The following is a 19,065-nucleotide window of genomic DNA, read 5'->3' as shown; positions in this document are numbered from 1 at the left end:
ACACTAGTTTAAATTTTCAAACAGATACATTAGGAAGGAATTGTTTGGAAATAATTGTGTCAGCAAAAGTGATGTTTAAACACAATTTCATTAGCGTCATTGTTCCAGAAGCAGGGACTTAAACTTCTTCCAAGTGAAGTGATACCACTTAGTCTCAAGGCAACACTTTAAAAGGAAAAAACAATTTGAAGTCACACGTTGAGAAGAGCCGTGGATAAAAGAGAGAAATAGAACTGTTTAGAGATTTGAAACCTTTGCTTCCCATTTGCTCAGTCTGGGGTTTGCAGGAGAACGTCACCCACTCCCACTCACTACTAACGAGAGAGTATATTAGGCTCTTTGAAATGTGAGTATTATGGGAAGGATCGCAGTTGCTTTAAATTACAGAAGTTGGCAAGTGCCTGGGAGGAGCGGGAGGTCGTTTAAACTGAGAAAGACAGTTGCAAAACCCCGTACAACAGCATGAGCTCCAGGCTTCAAACGCGTTCCCGTGCGCAGACGAGAACCTTATTTTTCATCAAGTCACTTTTTGGGTTGTTTTGAAGCAGCTTTGAATAATAAACACATATTTCTGCTTTAAACTTTTTTAAGGGTTGCTAAATCCATGGGACAACCAAAGCAAGAAAGCCTCATGTTTTGGGGGAAAGTCTGATGACAGCAATGCCTAGAAAAGGTAAGCTTCTATTTTCATTGAATTTTTTTTCTGTTTTTCCCTCCTATATGGTCTCTGTCAACAATACTTACTGGAAGGATTTAAGACAGCTACTTGCAGAGAAAAAGGGAGCTTGCAGAAAGTATGTCAACAAATGAGAAGTCAGAGATCAGAAAACCCCCGCGGTAGCTCTTTCTCCTACTTTTCCACTCTGCTTGTGGCAGGAACCTCTGTGAACGATCTTTGTGTGAAAGATGCCATTTCGCTCAGAAAATGTGTGCGGGTCTTCAAAATCTCCAATCTGACGCGCCTAGCATTGGCCAGCGCAGTGATGGGCTCATTTACTGCCAGGGTCCGAGTATCATGTTTTCTTATCCCGTTATATGCAGCTCAACTTCTGGAGCCATGATCTTTCTATTAACTCAGAAATCTTCCCCATGGAAGATTTTAACGTCATTCCAGAAATTCTCTGAAGTATGCTTACTCTGACTTATAAACTTGTTTTGCGGCATATTTTTAAAAGTTGAATAAATCGTTTGACTTTCCCTTCGTAATGACACGAGAGAACATTATAGATGTTCTGTCCTGGGGGAAGAGAAAGTTCAGCTCCAAGTCTGTGAAGTCACGGTTGACTGCCAAGGCTATCATCTGAACGGGGTGATTGGGTCCCCTCGATTGTGCCTCGGAAACAGGTAGGGAGCCTAGAGGCTAAGATGTTTTTGGTTTTTCCTATGCATTGGTCATGCGAGAAGCATCTTGTGGTTTTAGGTGGAGGGGCACATAAATGTGAGATGTGTTGTTCCTGTTTCCCTAAGAAAGTCTCTGCTATCAGTGTTCCCATCTCTCCGAGGCAGAATTCCAGGTGCAAAAAAAAAAAAAAAAAAAAAAAAACTAGCTATCCACAGAAATCTGCAAATTCCTCCTGCAGGCTGCAATTTTTAACAGAGCCCACATCATTCCTCACGCACACATTTGTACTCACGAGCAGAGGTTAAAACAGCCTATGGGTTTGCTGGAGCCTGAGCGCTGTGGGACACCTTGTTGACCGCAGTCTGTGAAACCCACTGCTGCAGCAACTCTAGCAACAAGCCCTTTAGGCCTGGCTGAGAATGTGGGGTGCTGTGCCGGGGGCGTCATTCTTGGGGCGCCAAGGGCTCGATCTGCTTTGCGGTACCAGCTGTCGATGTTTCTGGAATATTGTTCCTTGTGTGTCAAATTCTAGTTATGGCAAGTGGATTACAGCGGCTCCCCTGCCTTTTGTGGTCTGAGCGGGAGGGAAAAGATTAAGCTCAGAGGGAAGGACTTGACTGTAGAAAACGGGGGAGGTGGCGGGCCGAAGCCGTTAGTGCCTTTCTCCGTCCGCAGTTGTCGGCGGAGAGGGTGAGGGACGTGCCTGCGCTTCCCTGTCCCTCTCCTTCCCGGGTCTTGCCTCCTCTCGCTGTCTCCCTCCTCGTCTGTCCACGCCAGCCATGCAGCCTCGAGAGAGGGAACAGTGGGTTGGACAGGCAAGATTATTACCCTCTCCTCCTTCTCGTCCTCTCGGCCATTCCCAGGCCGGTTGGGGTAGCCCCCACCCTATCTGGAGGGGGTCTCCAGGACCCCACCCCATGACCTCATCGCAGGCAGCGGGAGGGCTGGGATGGCCGAGGGTTGCATGGCGCCTGAGTGCACCCTGGGGATGGGTGCGGCCACGAAATGCGCAGTGTGGCATGACGTGACTGCCGGGGACGGAGCGCGCGCTTCCCGACACCGGCTCCCACCGAGGCTGGCGGCGTTTCTGGAAGCCAGACCCTCCAGGCCCCACCTCTGGGCCCGAGGAGGCCCCAGAGAGGACAAAAACAAAAAGTCAATTAGAGTTGCTAATGAAGCCCCAAGCCAGCTGACTCATCTGAGGCGCAGCCGCCGGGGTGGGGGTGGGGCTTTGTAATGAAACCTGGACAGCGCGCTGGAAAGGACAGGTCAGGGTTGTCCCAAAAAGGACGCTGATGAGAGGCCCAATGTGACCTAATCGTGCCTCCTCACCTCAGAGAGGCTGGGAGCGAGGCAACATCTGCGAGGGACAGATGGAGGGAGGCGAGCATTAACTAATGAGCTGCCAGGGAGCAGGGAAACCCTGCTGCCTGACCCTGCAAAGAGCTTGAACCGGACTTAGTCCAGGTTGCCAGCTACAGTCTCACACCCCGAGTCTGTGACCCAGGGCCCGAGGAGCCCGAGGCCGGGGAATCAACCTCAGGGGACCTGGGAAACAGACACCGTTGTAATTCAGTCTTAACTGCCTGTCCGCTCGGAGTCAGAAACTTTACCAAGGCTCTTTGAACATGACCCTTGACAGAGAGATGGAAACAGTCTAAGTGCAGAAAGTGCACGGAGAACACAAAAAGGGGCTTTGCAAAACAGTCCACTGAAATCAAGGCAAGCTTCTAGCTGCATTGGAACTAGACCTTGGAGGAGGAGTAAGAGGTCATGGCAGAGCCTAGAGGGTCAAGAGCACCCAGGCAGAGGCCAGTGAGGAAAGGCACAGAGGTGTAAAGGTCACGGCTGCTTCCAGGGGGGTGAGGAGGCTCCGTTTCCCCAAGTACACTTCAAGGAATCACAGTTTCATGGGTTATTAACAAGAGGATAACCAGAAGTATTTCCTGGTCAGACAAATCTGGAAAAGTGAAGAGCTGTGCCCCACAGAGGACCAGAACTCCAGCTCTAGGGTCACAAACATCTGACGTCAAATCCCAACTCCACCCCTTAACTGCCGTGCAAACTTGGACCCCTTCGATCATTTTCTTCTTCTGTTAAGGGAGGCTAGTTGTATGCATTCAAATAGGGGCATTTTGAGGATTAAATCAGAGAATTCATGAAAAGGGCCTTGCAAAGTGTCTGGCATAAAAGAACTCGGTGAACGTTAGCTATTCTCACTAGAAGTCCTTACTGCAGGACTTCTCATGTGCGTCAGTTTCTTAATGTGTCCTCTGTCTCTCCATGAATGGGGCGTTAGAATCTAATGTTGTCTAACTCACTAGAGTATGAAACTACTTTTTTTTTTTCCGCACAAAGAGTATCACACAAACCACAGAGCTCAGAGTGGCTGCTGGAAAACGGTTGAGTTGGCCCAGTGAGTTAAGGCCACATGGCTTTCAAGCCCATGAAGTTTCCCAAGATTTGGTTGAAATTTACCAGTTTCCACCAGCCCAGCCACGTCGTAAATTGTCTTGCATATTTCTATGAGAACAGAAGTCCAACAATTGGGATTCTCATGTCAAAGGAATTTGACTTTGAAAAAACAAACAAACAAAAAAAACTATTGTTAATTTTCAGAAGGAAGAGAAACGTAACAGCAAAGCCAATGCCTGTCGGTCTTGACTTTCACACCCGGAAGGTCAGCTTCTGCCTATCGTTTGAGGGCCTGTGTGCAGGGGGCAATGAGACAGCACAAGCTCTGATAAAACACGATCTCACCTTCAAAGAGTTATCAACTAGGTGGAGAAAATAAAATGTGTGTTCTCATATTTAAATGCAAAATTAGCTTTATAAGAAAGAACATAAGAGGGGCTCAGAGTGAATGAGAAAAGACCTCAGGTCCCTGGAACGATCAGAGCAATAGGTAACATTCTTTGACGTTTACCATGTACCAGGAACTGTGCTAAGTACTTGGCGCTAACCCATGTGTACCGTGTAAGGCTACATGGTGGGTGTTGCCCACATCATAGATGAACAAACTGAGCCTGAAGTCTTCCAGGAAGTAAGGGGCAAAGTATGGTCTCAAACTCAGGTCCATCTGATGCTCTGTCTCCCTCACCCAGGGAAGACTCCTCAGAGGAGATAACATGACACTTGGCCCTGAAGGAAGGCTAAGGATTGATGATGGTGGAAAGGGGGGCACATTCCAGATGATGAGAAGAATATTAAAAGCCTGAAAGAGAACAATGTGAGAAACAGCAGGAAAGCCACCCCGGCAGAGCAAAGCATGTGTCTAGAAAGAAGAGAGAAATGAGCTCAAAAGACTTGGTTGGAGGAAAAAAAAAAAGAACTTGGTTGTTGGAATCAGATCACAGAAATCCTTGAATGCCAAAACACAAAGTTTGGATTTTTTTAGTGGAGGAATCATTAAAATTTTGTAAACAAAAAAGTGACAAGAAAATAACTCCCTGGCAGTTCATTAGAACTGGAGTTGAAGATGATTGATTAATCAGTTTGTGCAGGAGGGGCAGAGACTAAACTCCAGTTAGGAAGTCATGTTTTGTCCAGGTGGGAGGAAGCGGTAGTTGCTTGCAAGGCACCTAAGGGATGGAGACGCTCATTGGGTCCAATCTCCTAAACCTGCTACCTCACAGCCTTGACCATCACAGCGGTCTTTCAAAGCAACAGCCTTGAGGCCTCTCTAAATCCAGATTTAAGTCTGTAAAATGGAAGAGGGTGGGAGTGGAAGAGACAGGAGGGGCTGGTTGACCTCTGAGGACCTTCTCAGCTTTCAAACTCCATGAACATAAAACTCCAAGCACTTGTATGGAAATATTAAATATATGGTCCTCTATTCGATCTCCAGTGTCCAGACTTCTCCTTCATATCAAGCAAGCTTATTTCCAGAGAACTTCAGTGTCTGCATAGGTTTTATGAGTTTACAGCTACGGCAATTGTATAACAGTGGTATTGGCAAGCAGTGATTGGGAGAGGGTGTATATTAATGTATCCTTTCAGGGAAAATTTGTATCCATCTTCCTGACTGTCTGCCTTTTGTAAAATTCATCTCTCTACCTCCCATGACTGAGAACTCTTCCTGCAGGGCACAACCACATCAGGGTCTTGCAGTGCTTTGAGTGCTAGTTTTCCATGTAGGGAGTCTTTTGACTTTTCTGCCAGCTCCCACAGAGGGTAAGCTTCAGAGAGTAGGAGTGAATTCATCTTTAAATTTCCCAGTGCCTTACAACTGTAGTAGTTCGGACTCAAGCTGCAAATGCAGGCTTACAAGAAATGCCATATGTTTCCATTTCATTTAATGCAGCTTAAATCTGATCCCAAGGGTTCATGGCAACAAGAACTTTAGTTTCAGAAATTATCAGGCTCCTACGCATTCATCACCAATACCAGGGGGTCTTCCTTCCCATCAGCTCTGCCCGACTCTTGTAAATTGCCTGTCCCTTTGATGTCTGTGGATTCTGCTTTCCAGCCCTGCTTGGAAACTGGCAATCACTGTCCAAACCAGGAGCCTAGTGTCTGAGCAACTCTAGACAGCCCTGCTCTGCGAGGTCTGGCCATAGAGAAAGCATTTCCACTTCTCACAGATGCTCTGATCCCCGACCCCCAGTGTCTCCGGGACTGGGGAAATCTCCCATCCAAGGTCCCTCATTCTTCCTTTCCCCAGCGTATATGCTTGAGCTTGGACTTTCAGAAAAGAAAGGAAAATGTGTTGTTTTCAAGAAATTTCTTCTTCCTGCTCTGCCCGTGCAACCTTGAAACAAGGGAGCACCAAGACTCAGGAGACATTCTTGGGATAAGTTGGGAGTGGAGAACACGCACAAATGAGTATTTACCTGAATGATTCTGTCACATACCCTGTAGGTATTCAAAAACGGTCCGTGAAATGTATGCTGCAATAATTGATGTACTAGTCTCTCCAGAGTTGCTCAGTTTTCCACCAGAGCTGGATAGAGGCTTTTTATTAAGTACCTTTGAGGTGCCTGTACTTTGCATGTGCTGTCTCCAAGGCTCCATTTCTCAGATGACAGAGGTGAGCTTCTTACCCAGCATCTTACAAGCACTACGGGATGCAGCAGGTATTTAAACTCCAGGTGTGCCTCTCTCCGAAACCCACCCCTTTTCCACACTGCAGCGTGAACTCCTGGAAAGAATTATTATTTTCTAAATAGAATTATTATTTTCTAAATAGCCGTCCAGAGACTTGCACTTGACTAATTCTTCAGTAGTCATTTCCAATTAAATTTGTTTTAAGTCAAGATGTTTTTTTCCACCGTGAACAGAGTATGCTTGATATAGTGGTACTTTCATGGCATGGTTTGTTCCCCCATCTCATCACTCATCTATAAGGCAGCAGGGAGGGAGGGTTAAGCCTATTTGAAAGATGAGAGCAAGGTGAATTACTTGTCCCAGGCCACAGAGCTAGGAGACAGCTCCAACTCCAACACCAATTTATCTGCCTCTGCAGAGTCAAGATGAGGGAGTTAGTCCTAATTAATCAAAAGCTAATTATAGGGGAAGGGTATAACTCAAGTGGTAGTGCGTGTGCTTAGCATGCACAAGGTTCTGGGTTCAATCCCCAGTTACTCCTCTAAAAATAAATAAATAATAAATAAATAAGTAAACCTAATTACTTCTGGCACCAAAAAAAAAAAGAGAAAGAAAAGAAAAGAAAAAAGGAAATATTAAAAAAAAATCTAATTATAGAGCAATAGTAAATATTTGCACTGTTAGTGCTTTCTCATCTACCAATAACAGGAAGCCATAGTTGATGCAGTTGCCTTAAAATGCGTCCTACCAGAGGTGCTCTAAGGGTGTTTGAGAGCTGTCAGAGAACTTTAGTTGGTCGTGCCAATTGCAAAATCCTCAAAACAGCTTACTCTCTTAAATTGGTAAGCGTTTTTTTTTTTTTTTAGTTTCTTTCTTGCACCATTAATTTGTTTAGAAAATACAGCTTAAGAAGTAAATGTGACCCCAGTTCACTCTAAAATCTAATTTGACATCAGCAGAATCTTAGTTTAGGGATTATCTGAATTTTCAACCCATTACATCACAGGTGTTTGTATCAGTTCCTCAGATCATTAGCATCTCCTCTTTTCCTTCACAATAAAGACCCTATTCCTTGGCATAGTCATGGGGAGCTTTCAGAATCTGTCTCTTGCCCCCCTTCCCTGTCCCTTCACCCCTACTGCTCTGCCCCATACATCCATATACCCAAGTGCACCAAACACCACAGACCGAGTGGTTTAAACAACAGAGATTTATCTTCTCAGTGTCCCGGAAGCCAGAAGTCCGAGACTAAGGTGCCAGCAGGTTTGACCCCCTCCTGAGGCCTCTCTCCTTGGCTTACAGACGGCCACCTTCTCTCTGTGTTCTCATTTGGCCTTTCCTCTGTGCAGACACCGCTGCTGCCTCTCTGTGTTCCTAGATTTCCTCTTCTTCTAAGGAGTTTTATAATCCAGGCAGATTGAATTGAGGCCCACCCTCAGGGCCTTGTTTTAATTTCATTACCTCTTTAAAGGCCTTATCTCCAAGTAAGTGACACTCTGAAGTACCACCAGCATGTGAATTTCAGGGGGGGCGCACACTTCAATCCAGAACAACTCAAAAGCTACGCGTGGTAAACTCTCCAGTTTCTCGGGCACCCCTTTTCTCCACGTGATACACATCTTTCCCCTTGCCTTTGTATGAATTATGTTGAACCCCGAAAACAGCTGCCCTTCAACCATTCCATTACCTACAGAAAATAGTGACTTTATATAATTCCAATATAATCTGGAGACTTAAAAATTCTCATTTCTTGAAAACAATTTATGTGTTAGGTCCTAAAAATATCATAGAATTGTTGGTCATCCTCCTGTTTGCCCTTGAGTCTGAGATGAAATGGTTTACAAATAGACTTTTTTATCCATCCTACAGACCCCACCTTCAGCTCCAACACCAGCAATAACAAAAAACTCACACTTAAGAAGGCAGCCCCGTCCATTAAAATACCACTGTCACGAGGAAGTTCTTTCTTATGCCAGAGTCTGGCCCTTTCTAATGTTTCTCTACTCGTCCTTGTTCTGCTTTTAGAAGCAGCAAGAAGTCCACCTCCTTCCTCTGGCTTCTTAAATGCTTGAAGACCACCACCATGTGCCTCCCCACCCCTCTCCAGGGCCTCCCAGCACTTGCAGGGAGGAATTTCCCCTGGACACTGTGTGGGACACTGACTATCACCAAGGGTGTTCAAGCCCCTCTTGAAATGGACATCCAGACCCGGACACCGGATTCCGGATCAGCTTCATGTCCTGTGTTAGCTCCACTTGAGCTTCCTGAGATGGGCAGCAGCCACGTGGAGCCCTGAACTGAGCAAGAATCTGAACCCAATCTAGGGTTAGCGGGAAGGAAAGTAGACGTCAATTAGTGCTGTCTTAGGGAGAATCCCATGCTCCTTAGAGCTGCTCTAACGACCGCTCTGGATACCATGTGACAGCCCAGAGCACAGGGAGCTGTTACGGTCCCTGATTTAAATGATCTATTTTCCTTCATGCTAAATTTGCATCAGATTTGCCAGTCAACCCATGTCATAAAAAGACCAAGTTTGACACTCAGATTATTTTTTTAAACTTAGTTGCAGCAAACCGTGCTTTCATCTGTGCTGTCACGCTGCTTTTCTTTTCTTTCTTTTTAACATTTTTTATTGATTTATAATCGTTTTACAATGTTGTGTCAAATTCCAGTGTAGAGCACAATTTTTCAGTTATACATGAACATATATATATTCATTGTCACATTTTTTTTCTCTGTGAGCTACCATAAGATCTTGTATATGTTTCCCTGTGCTGTACAGTATAATCTTGTTTATCTATTCTACAATTTTGAAATCCCAGTTTCTTCCTTGTTAACTAAAAAGAATGAAGAATCGGAAATCATAACCTCCTTGTATGCCAGTTCCAACCCTAACCCTTCCTGGTTGTGTGATTGTTGGCAAGTTATTTGAACTCTCTGAGCCCTCTGCTTTTTTTCTTCAGTGAAATTGAGAACACTAGTCCCCTACTTCAGGGGACCCACTGGTAGTGTTCAGTGAGATACTATGTGAGAAAAAGTTTGCAAACCAGCAGGGGAAGTACAAATGCTAGTTAATGTTAGAAGCCTGATGTTTTTGGCTGGCCAGCTAGTTTTTTACCTCGGCTTTGTTGTTTTAGGGGATTTCTTCTCACTGGACAAATTGACATCTAATAGGGGACTAAAAACAAAAGTACAAGCGAGAGGAATGAATGTAGGCTAGATACTCAGTGAATGGACTTGCATGTGAATGTAAACTCATCAAGGGAAGGAATTTCAGCTGAGATCAAATCGTTTCCATGACGCTGTCAAAGCAGAGCAGCAATTGAAATCCAGAGTGCCTCTCCCTTGTGGCTTGGATTACTCAGCCTGGGATGTGTGGTTTGGCATGAGCGAGCTTGCCATTTGCTTACACAAATGGACATCTCTGTCCTAAAGCTTCTGCCTGCATTCCATGCTGTTATCAGCGACTCATTAGAGCAGCTGTACAGCATACACCACATCAGGGGCTCCGTCCCTAAATCAACAGGACCCGGCTGGAAACACGCGTGAGTGAATAAGTGTGTGGCGGAAACCTCATGCTCCGCCTACAGTGGGCTGTCACCCGCCGCTCCAGGGGCAGCTTGGCCCGACAGTGCCAGATCTTCAGATCGTTCAAGAAAATCTATATATCTGAAATTTTACGTGACACGTTCCTGTTTTAAAAACACTTGCTGACTATGCTTCAATTAAAAAAAAAAAACACTTGCTGTGTTTTCGACCTACAGAAATGACAATTTCTTATGGTTCAACTCATTATAAGCTAGAGACTTCAAAAGAGTTCTAATTTTCTTGCTATGTGAGAAATCTCAAGGGCCCTCGCCCTTCAGAAAAATCTAAACGAACATGCACACACACTATTAATAACAATAGCTAACAGGGAGCACTTGCTACACCAGGATGCATGCAGGTGAACCCTCACTTAATGCTCCTGACACGCCTGTAATGTTGGCACTGTGCTTGTCACTAGTTTACAAATGAAGCCACAGCCTCACTGTCAGCAGTGACTCATGTGATGTGAGCCGGTGTCCTTTTCTCTCTTGGACTGCAGGAAGAAATTTACAATCGATGTTACTGCCCCCACAGCAGGAGATGGGCAGGCTGGGGTGAACTGTGGTTCTCCGGCCTCGCCGGCTAACTTCCCATCGCCACACACCTTGTATTAGTCCACTAGGGCTGTCGTGACAGGATAACGCCACAGACCGGGGGCTTCAACCACAGGGGTTTATTTTCTCGTGGTTCTGGAGGCTGGAAGTCCAAGGTCAAGGTGCTGGCCGGATTGATTTCCAGTCGTAGCCCTCTTTCTGGCTTGCAGGTGGCCCCTGTCTTGCTGTGTCTTCACATGGCACAGAAATAGAGAAAGAGAGAGAAAGAGAGAAAGGGAGAGCGATCTGGAGAGATCTGGTGTGGTGTCTCTTCCTCTTCTAAGGACACAAGCTCTGTTGGATATGGCCCCACCCTCATGACCTCATGTAACCTTTTATTTTATTTTATTTTATTTTAATTTAATTTAATTTTATTTTATTTTATTTTATTTTATTTTTTACTGAAGTACAGTCAATTACAATGTGTCAATCTCTGGCACACAGCACAATGTCCCAGTCATGCATGTACATACATATATTTGTTTTCATGTTTTTTCCATTAAAGGTTATTACAAGATATTGAACATAGTTCCCTGTGCTATACAAAAGAAACTTTTTTAAAATCTATTTTTATATACAGTGGCTAACATTTGTAAGTCTCAAACTCCCAAATGTATCCCCTCCTACCCCCTTTCCCCAGTAACCATAAGATTGTTTACTAAGCCTGCGAGTCTATTTCTGTTTTGTAGACGGGTTCATAGTGTCCTTTTTTTTCTCAGGTAACCTTTTAGTTACCTCCTTAAAGGCCTACCTTCCAATACAGTCACACTGAGGATTAGGGCCTCAGCATATAAATATGGGAGGTGGGGACACCATTAAGTCCTTCATACCCCACCCGCTTCCGTGGAAATCAGCCTCTCCTGCCTTTTTCTCCTTTTCCACCCTCTCCCTTACCCTTCTTCCCACCCAGCCCACTTCACCCGGCCATTTCCCTCTCTCCACACCGTTCTTTATGTCTTCCAGTTGTTTACTCTATGCAGCCTCTCGTCTCACTTTCTGTAACCCCCTCTCTTCGTAGCATCTCCCCTTATTTCTCTGTTTCTCTCTTCCTCTCCTTTCTCTGTTTTCCTCTTTCATTGTAACCACCGCCTTCTCCAAAGTCCCCTCCTCTCTCTTTACTTTCTTCCTGTCCTCGTCTCCACAACAACCCCTCAGATCTAAATTATGTTTCTGGTTTGTTGGCATTTACTCTTTCTCCCGTGTGGTTCCCCGGGTACTCCCCAGGAACGGGAGTGCTGCGCACAGGGCCTGGGACGCAGGAGAATCCCCCGTAAGTGGGAGCACGCTCATTCCACCCCGTATTGGAAGCAAGTTAAAAGAAATGTGCAAAGTGAAGCAATGTAAGTAGAAACAAACAAAAAAAATCAAAGCCATGAGACGAAAGAGAAACAAAATATGTGAACCACAGGACCCAATCTGGTTACTGTGATTGAGCATGAAATTTCACTTCCTGGCAGCCAAACGCAGAGCCCTTTCAGACTTAAATTGACCCGTGTCCTCTGTGGTGTGCTGGCTCGGGGTGAAGGGCTGCAGGAGAGGAAATGAATTCCTTTCCTCTTGCCCTGACCCGGGTCCTGCCTTGGAATGACTGTTTTCACCACCATTTAGCTGCATTTTCAATATTCGATGGACCTCTCCCTGGCTCCCCAGGACTGTATTGTGTAAAAACCTCACGCTTTTAGAATGTCGTCTTGGGAGTAAAGAATGCAAGTCTATCATCAAGGCAATTTGTAGTTGAGGTCTTTCCTAGGATGTCGCAAAAGGAAATCCACAATCTGCGGTTAAACAGAAAGTTTACTGAATGCAGGTTCAAGCAACAGCTGTGTGGTTTGTAGGAGAAAAATATCAGATAAAGAAAGAAGGAAGGTAGGAAGGGAGCAGGGAGGGAGGAACGGTTTCTCTGAATCCTTTTCTATTTTTCCCTAAAGGTACTCAACTTCCTTATCTTCCTTTACCTTTACTCTTTCCTCTTTTCTGTCACTGTCACCTTCCCTCTGAAGCCTGCAGAGAAACCAGCCACTCCCTCCCAGTGAAAACCCAGGTGGCCCCTCATTTCTAACGCTTTCTCCTGAACGTAGAAATGAAACCATCAGCACAGATTTTCCATTTTGTCATTGACTCAGCTGTTATCCCAGACGCGCGTGACAACAGGGCAGTGCCTAAGACCATCACTGTGATGCTCAACTCTGGACTCCAATGTCAAGAGGGACATTGTCAAGCTGAAGGAGACGTGGCTTGTGGGAATCAGAAGATGAGAAACCTTAAAACCAAAGCACACAAACAGAGATGGCAGGGTCCTACCCTGGAGAGGGGAAACTGTTGAGACCTGTGAGACTGACTTCAGGGGTTTGAATGTATCACTCAAGTAGAACTTTGGAAGCAATTCTCCAAGACTTGGCATCAATTATTTAGAATTCTAGTCCAGAGAGGATCTGACCTGAGTTACAGTCACAATTGTGTCATTTTTCTAGGCTTATGATGTCCTTGGGCAACTAACTCTCCCCATCATCTCCATTTCTTTGATATGAAAATAAGGATAATAGTATCCACGTCCTTGAGGTTGTTGTGAGGCTGTAACATGGTACTCAGTCCATCAGAGCTGAGATTAATATCCTTGGTACTTCTGTTGAAAGGCAATAGAAGAGAAAGGAGTAGATATATGAGGTTCTTGTTTGGATCATAAAACATATCTTCTTTCCTGCCTTCCTGCCTTCCTTCCTTCTTTTTTTCTTTTCCTCTCTCTGTCCTCAAAGCCATCTAGCCATACCTTGAATCTGCTTACTGATTAACCAAGATTGACGGATTTCCTTTAGCAACGCCATAGCAACAGCTCCAACTATACATTGCCCTAATCACAACACTTGCATCCTTTATTACACAGAACCACACTCTAAGAACAGGATTTGAGTGAGACCCTGAAAGAGATTCCAAAAAAGTGAAACAGAGCTTTGCAGTATTATATAAACAAAGGAGAGAGAGAGAGTCTTAGCTGTGGTTCTTAACTTTAGCTGCACTGTAATCATCAACAAGGGAGCTTTGAAAATTCCCAAAGCCCAGGCTGCACCCCAGACCATTACATCAGAATCCCTGGTGCTGGGATCCAGGCACAAATAATTGTTTAAAGCCCTGGAGGTGATTCTCATACGTCGCCAAGATTGAGAACTGCTGCTTTAGAGAAAGTTGTTAGCCAGTGTGGGGAAAGCTGCAGAGATGACGAGGCTGGATGAGTACGCGTGGCGTGAGCACGTGGATAATTCTCTAGACTCTAGACAGACCTTTCGGGAGAGCTGTGGACATAGAAATCAGACTTGAAAAGGAGAAGTGAGTGGCTAGGAAGAGTCTACAGTAGCTCAATCCTTCAACCAGTGTGGTGGAATCCAGAAGGGAAGAGTAAAAAAGACAACCTGAGGTGTTAGCAAAAGCAAAACAGTTTATTTTTAGATGGGAGACCTAAACATACTTCAGCCAAAGGCGAGTCTACCATATCTTGTATACTGCCATTTAAGTTTTGGGAAATAGTGAAAAACTGTTGGAGCTGATACAGTAGATTTCATCTTGATGATTTCAGGTCCATCACAGGCTCTTAACCAGCTACACCCTCTGCTCTCTGCCTTACTGCTCCTTTCATTTGAACTGCCACTTGTTAAATTTTCTGCTCTATGTCAAATTTGTCACTCAGTGACCTCTCATAATCCTCACAAAATCCTGTAAAGTGTCAACCTCCCTTTTATAGACAAGGAAACTTTTCAGATAAGGAACTGAAATTCTGAGAGATTCCATGGTTTATCCAGAGTAAGTGACAAAACCAAGATTGAGACCTGGGTCTCTAAGACCCCAAAGCCAACAGTCTTTTTACCCTGCCCCCGTGCCTCCAGATGAAGCACAAATTCAGTCCTTGGAGGGTTGCATGCTTCCTTCGAAACCTGCAAAACGACAAAAACTATGCCCTGAAACGTGGTGTTCCAGCACCAGGCCTTTGGAGTGAAACGAATGAAAACATGAAAATGTATCAGAGGCTACAGAAGGGCTTGATCAAGGTACAAAGCCGCTTAGAGGGAGGTGGGCATGCGGTCTCTGTCGTCACTGATATAGATGTCCAAGGAGGTGATGGAGAAACAGCCAGAATGGGGGTTGCCCACAACTGACCCTAATCAGAGAACATAGTGTCCTGAGCTCTGTGCTCAAGTGCAGTGGGGTGTGGACAGGAACGGCCACTCTCAACACTGTTCCTCTCGGCCACTTGCCTGCACTTTCCTCCTTCCCTGGACATGTCGTCCTTGATGACTTCTGCCTGCCAAATCCCCCCAGGCGTGCCAGTTCATTTGGCCATCTTCTCTTGCTGAAACCAAACCTCTACATCCCTTGATTACCCCCAGAACAAATAATGAGTACTCATTTGCAAGCAATATTTTCCTCCTCACACATCCAGGTATACGGGGTCCAGAGAGCTGCTTTGAGTTCTAGGATATTAGCTTCAAGGAGAATAAAATGCAATAAAAAATATAACATTTGTTCCAAATAGCTGCAAAATCCGTGTCAGAGATGATTTCCATTTGGGCTGCCATCCATGGACATCATTATCGGTTATCTCTTGCTCTCAGATGGGGGAATGAGCAAGATTATGGCTATCCCATCCACTCAAAAGGCCTGGAAATTGCTCATGCAATGTCCACACAGAAGAGCCAGTGACATTCTGTGTTGCCTTTAAAAAAAAAACAAAAAAACTTTACTATTGTATTTTAAAAGAAACTGGCCAGCAAGTTCATTCCAGGACGAGTTTTAGATTCTTTGAGAATCAGATTGGGTAAAACCAGAACAGAGACTGTTTAGTTTGGACAGAAAAATTGCCAACATGCCCATAAAAGGAGGGATCAGCTGAATATTTTCTTTGGGTTCTTGTTTGCAGAATTTCTTCAAAAGTTAGTCTAACAAAAATTCAAGAGAAGCCCTGCAATGCACCCATGAAATAGAGACACCTCAAACAGAGCTGGGATCTCAGACCAAATCAGTCCAGGGAATTTGTGGTAATTGGGACAAGAGTCCCGTCTATGATGTCCTGGATTGATTACAAAATTCATCAGAAGGGGAGGTGGGATGTTTGCTGAGTTTCCACTGAGTGTCTGGCATGTGTCCTACATCCTAGCAGGTATTAGATGAATAATATTTCATTCCATCCTCGCAGTCACCCCTTTGGAACCATAGTCGTCTCATTTACCAAGAAAGAAAAAAAGAATAGAAAATATGACAAGTGTATGAGTGAGCTATGGGTGGAAGAATGAGATTGAAACTACTGTTTACCCAGAATGGGCTTGAATCAATGAATGAATGAATCGGAGAAGGTAACAACAACTATATATATATATATATTTATATATATATATATATACACACACACACACACACATATATATTATACATATATTCTCCAATGGGTCTATAGGCTGTGTGTCCATTTCAACCTTTGGAAATTGGAAGCTGTAGTTTCATGTCTAAAGCTTCAGTCTAGGGACGTCCCAGTATGTGTGGACCTCCAGGAAGAAGTACGGCCATCTCTTCCTCCTCCACAGCTGTTCTGTGGTCGGGTGTTTATGTGCATTTAATTCCCATCAAAACCCACTTTCCAACCCAGGGAAAATGAGAGTCACAAGGCTCAAACTTCAAAAGAAAGAAGGTTGGACAGGATCTTGAAAGGATATGGACCCATGTGGAGACTGGGAAGAGGGTGAGAGGAGGAAGGTTTGCAGATGGAGGCCTTGGTTTGATCATGTTCTGGAAGGAAAGGAGTGAGATAAAAATCAGATAAGGGTTGAATAAAGGTTCAAACCATGAAGGACTCAGAATACGAGAGGTAATTATGCCTTTGTTTTCGAGGAACTGGGAACCCATCAAAGTCTTCTGAGTGAGGGAGACATGTGGGAAGCAGAGGTTTAGAAGGATTAAGTTGGCCAGGGTTTGGGAGAACGGCTGGAAGTGGGGAGGCCAGCTGGGGGGCTTTCTGCAGAAGAATTCAATGACACTCAAGGCCATGGCCGTTCGAAGGCTGTGCATGCCTTTTTGGCTCTGCTGTGTGCTCTTTGGATGAAGCAGGCATCTTTAAGCAGTTTGCGCTCTACCGAACAGACTCCCGTGGGATGGTCTCATTCCCATGGCCTCTGATGTGGACATGTCACCCTGACAGTGAGTGAATTCCAGGAACCCTTCCAGCAGAGAACACTCACTATAGAAGGGGGCCCAGCTACAGGCACGTTGACCTTAGGAAACAGGGAGACGGGGATGAGAAGAAAGCTGCTTGGGCAAAGAGGGAAAAAAATGTGCTTGCCTCTTAAAGAGCTGTTCTCAATGCCCTAGGACACGATTTAAATGATGGTCCCAAAGCAAAAGCATCAGAACGTGAAGGGTTCCCTTGAACTTCGTACTTAAAGAACAACTTCCATGGAGACACTGCCTCACCCCTCCCAGGCTCGCCCGTTCCTTCTTTTAACAGAGCCATCTCCGGAGACCACTGCATTAGGAACATCCTCACGGGGCCTTGTTTTGGGGGGGGGTAGGAGATCTGTGTATATTACAAGTTGTGAAAATTGAAGGGGACTGTGTGGGGAAAGAGGCTGCAGAACGAGGGTTTCATCTCAGCTCGCTCAGCCATCTGATCTCGGGCAAGTTCATTCAGCTGCGGAAAAGTCACAGAAGCTCGAGGATCAGATGAAGTCATACAGATGACAGCACCCTCCTCAAAGTAAGGAGCTGGCCCTGAGGTCCGCAGAATCAGAAATCAAGGCCTCCAGGGCCAGGCAGGAGACGCAAACCAACGCAGTGGGCCGAGCGGGGAAGACCTGGTATCCGGAGCCGCCGTGCCCCACCCAGAGAGAGCATCAACCTCTCAGCCCCACTCAATTTATCTCCCAATTTTTAAATAATAGCAGCTCACTGGGATCATCTACATACCCCAACCAAAGCAGTGGACCCAGCTGGGCTGCCAGCTTGCAAACATGGACTGGCTGCTTGCAGATTCTTCGGCTCAAAGCCCAGTTCTGCCACTTGCGAGTCGTGTGTGTTTGGACAAGGTTCACATTTTCCCTGAAGCTTACTTTTCCCGTCAAAGAAATGTGGATAATAAGGGGGCTGCAGAGAGCAGTGCTGGAGATTGACTGAGACCAAGGGTGCTGGGCTCAGCAAGCAGAGGGAGGTCGGAGCTGGGGAGGGAAGCCCCCTGCTGTGCCAGACATTAACCCTTCAGTCACTGGTCTGCAAGGGGGTCTAGTGGGTGGGAGACTGGCACAGCAGCTTTCACCAAAGCTCTTCCTCCACTTTTCAGTCTCCTTAATGTTCAGTAAATGACAACAGTTTTTTTTGTTTATCTTTTATTGAAGCATAGGTGGTTTACAATGTTAGTTTCAGGTGAACAGCAAAGCAATTCAGTTATACATGTACGCACACATCTATTTTTTTCTTTTCAGATTCTTTTCCATTATATGTTATTACAAGAAGTTGAATAGTTCCCTGTGCTGTTAAGGCTCCAGTAAGGTTCACTGCTGCTCTCCATCCAGAAAGGTTCTATGTCACCCAACACTGCGCTGTGTTAAGGGCTATAAATCCTGAGGAAAACACAGACCCTGGCTGTTACAGGCATGTACTAGTGTCATTACTGACCTGCGATATTTAAATGACTCATGAAAAGGGCATTGCCACTAGACTTGGGCTGTCCCTGCCCCCTGACATGCTTGGGCTTGGCCTCCTCCACCAACGTCTGGCAGGAGTAATAGGATGGTCTGGCCACTGAAAGGCTTCGGGGTCTCCACATGGAGAGAGCCAGCCATCCTCTGAATAGCCAGGGCTTTGGGATGGCAGTGGGAGACCAGTCATGTGAGAGTTGGGTTCTACAAGCAAAAGGATGATTATCACCCACCTTTTAAAACCACATATAATCAATTCTTGCTGCTCACAATAGCGCTGTTCTATTTCAAGTCATTTCAAAGACCAAATCAGCAAATTCATTGTTCCTAGGGGAACACAAAGTTAGGTGCCTGCAAGCCTCTGGTCACAGCGTTTTCAAGAACTGACCTACACAGACCCTTGTTTCACACGTGTTTCTGTTTAAAGACGCTTTATTCAGTACATATTGTTGATTCATTAGCGTTGAATACATGTCATCAGAACCGTAACTCATGCCTAAAGGATGCTTATCTAATGCACATATTGTCTCCATAAGGCACATCGTGGCTTTCTTAGGAACATGCACTTAGGAACACCAGCTTTTCTCTGCATGGGGGCCACTGTAAACAGCAAAATCACCAACAAAAACCAAAAAGTGCAAAAAATGTGGCACGACACAGATGACGAAACGGATACCCATTTATAGCGTGAGAGCTGAAAGAAGAAAGCAGCGCACAGCCTTGGTCACCCTCAGCTGGGAACATGCGTGTCAGGTGACTCGAATATTTTGCAGTTCTGTGCATATCCGCCAACAACCAGGAAAGCATTGAGTGCTGATTTCCGGGT

The 19,065-nt window shown here is 45.3% G+C and overlaps 1 protein-coding gene across 3 annotated transcripts in view; it reads left to right on the top strand.

The window, feature by feature from the left end:
• The first annotated feature begins 208 nt into the window (after positions 1 to 208).
• The window catches only part of C1QTNF7 (C1q and TNF related 7), a 99,195-nt gene continuing 80,338 nt past the window's right edge, over positions 209 to 19,065 (top strand). Inside the window, exons 1-2 of one of the 3 annotated variants that reach the window (XM_072974221.1) lie at positions 209 to 346; positions 592 to 673. Coding sequence is in view for 1 of the 3 variants with exons in the window: in XM_006208093.4 (XP_006208155.1) it covers positions 652 to 673 (22 nt within the window). In the remaining 2 variants the exon portion in view is untranslated. The other 2 variants (XM_006208093.4, XM_072974213.1) reach the window with 2 other exon arrangements.

This window comes from Vicugna pacos, chromosome 2, assembly GCF_048564905.1.
Source record: "Vicugna pacos chromosome 2, VicPac4, whole genome shotgun sequence".
Taxonomy (NCBI): Eukaryota; Metazoa; Chordata; class Mammalia; order Artiodactyla; family Camelidae; genus Vicugna; species Vicugna pacos.
Note: the sequence above shows the minus strand (reverse complement) of the source record. Positions and strands in the feature narration are given on the sequence as shown.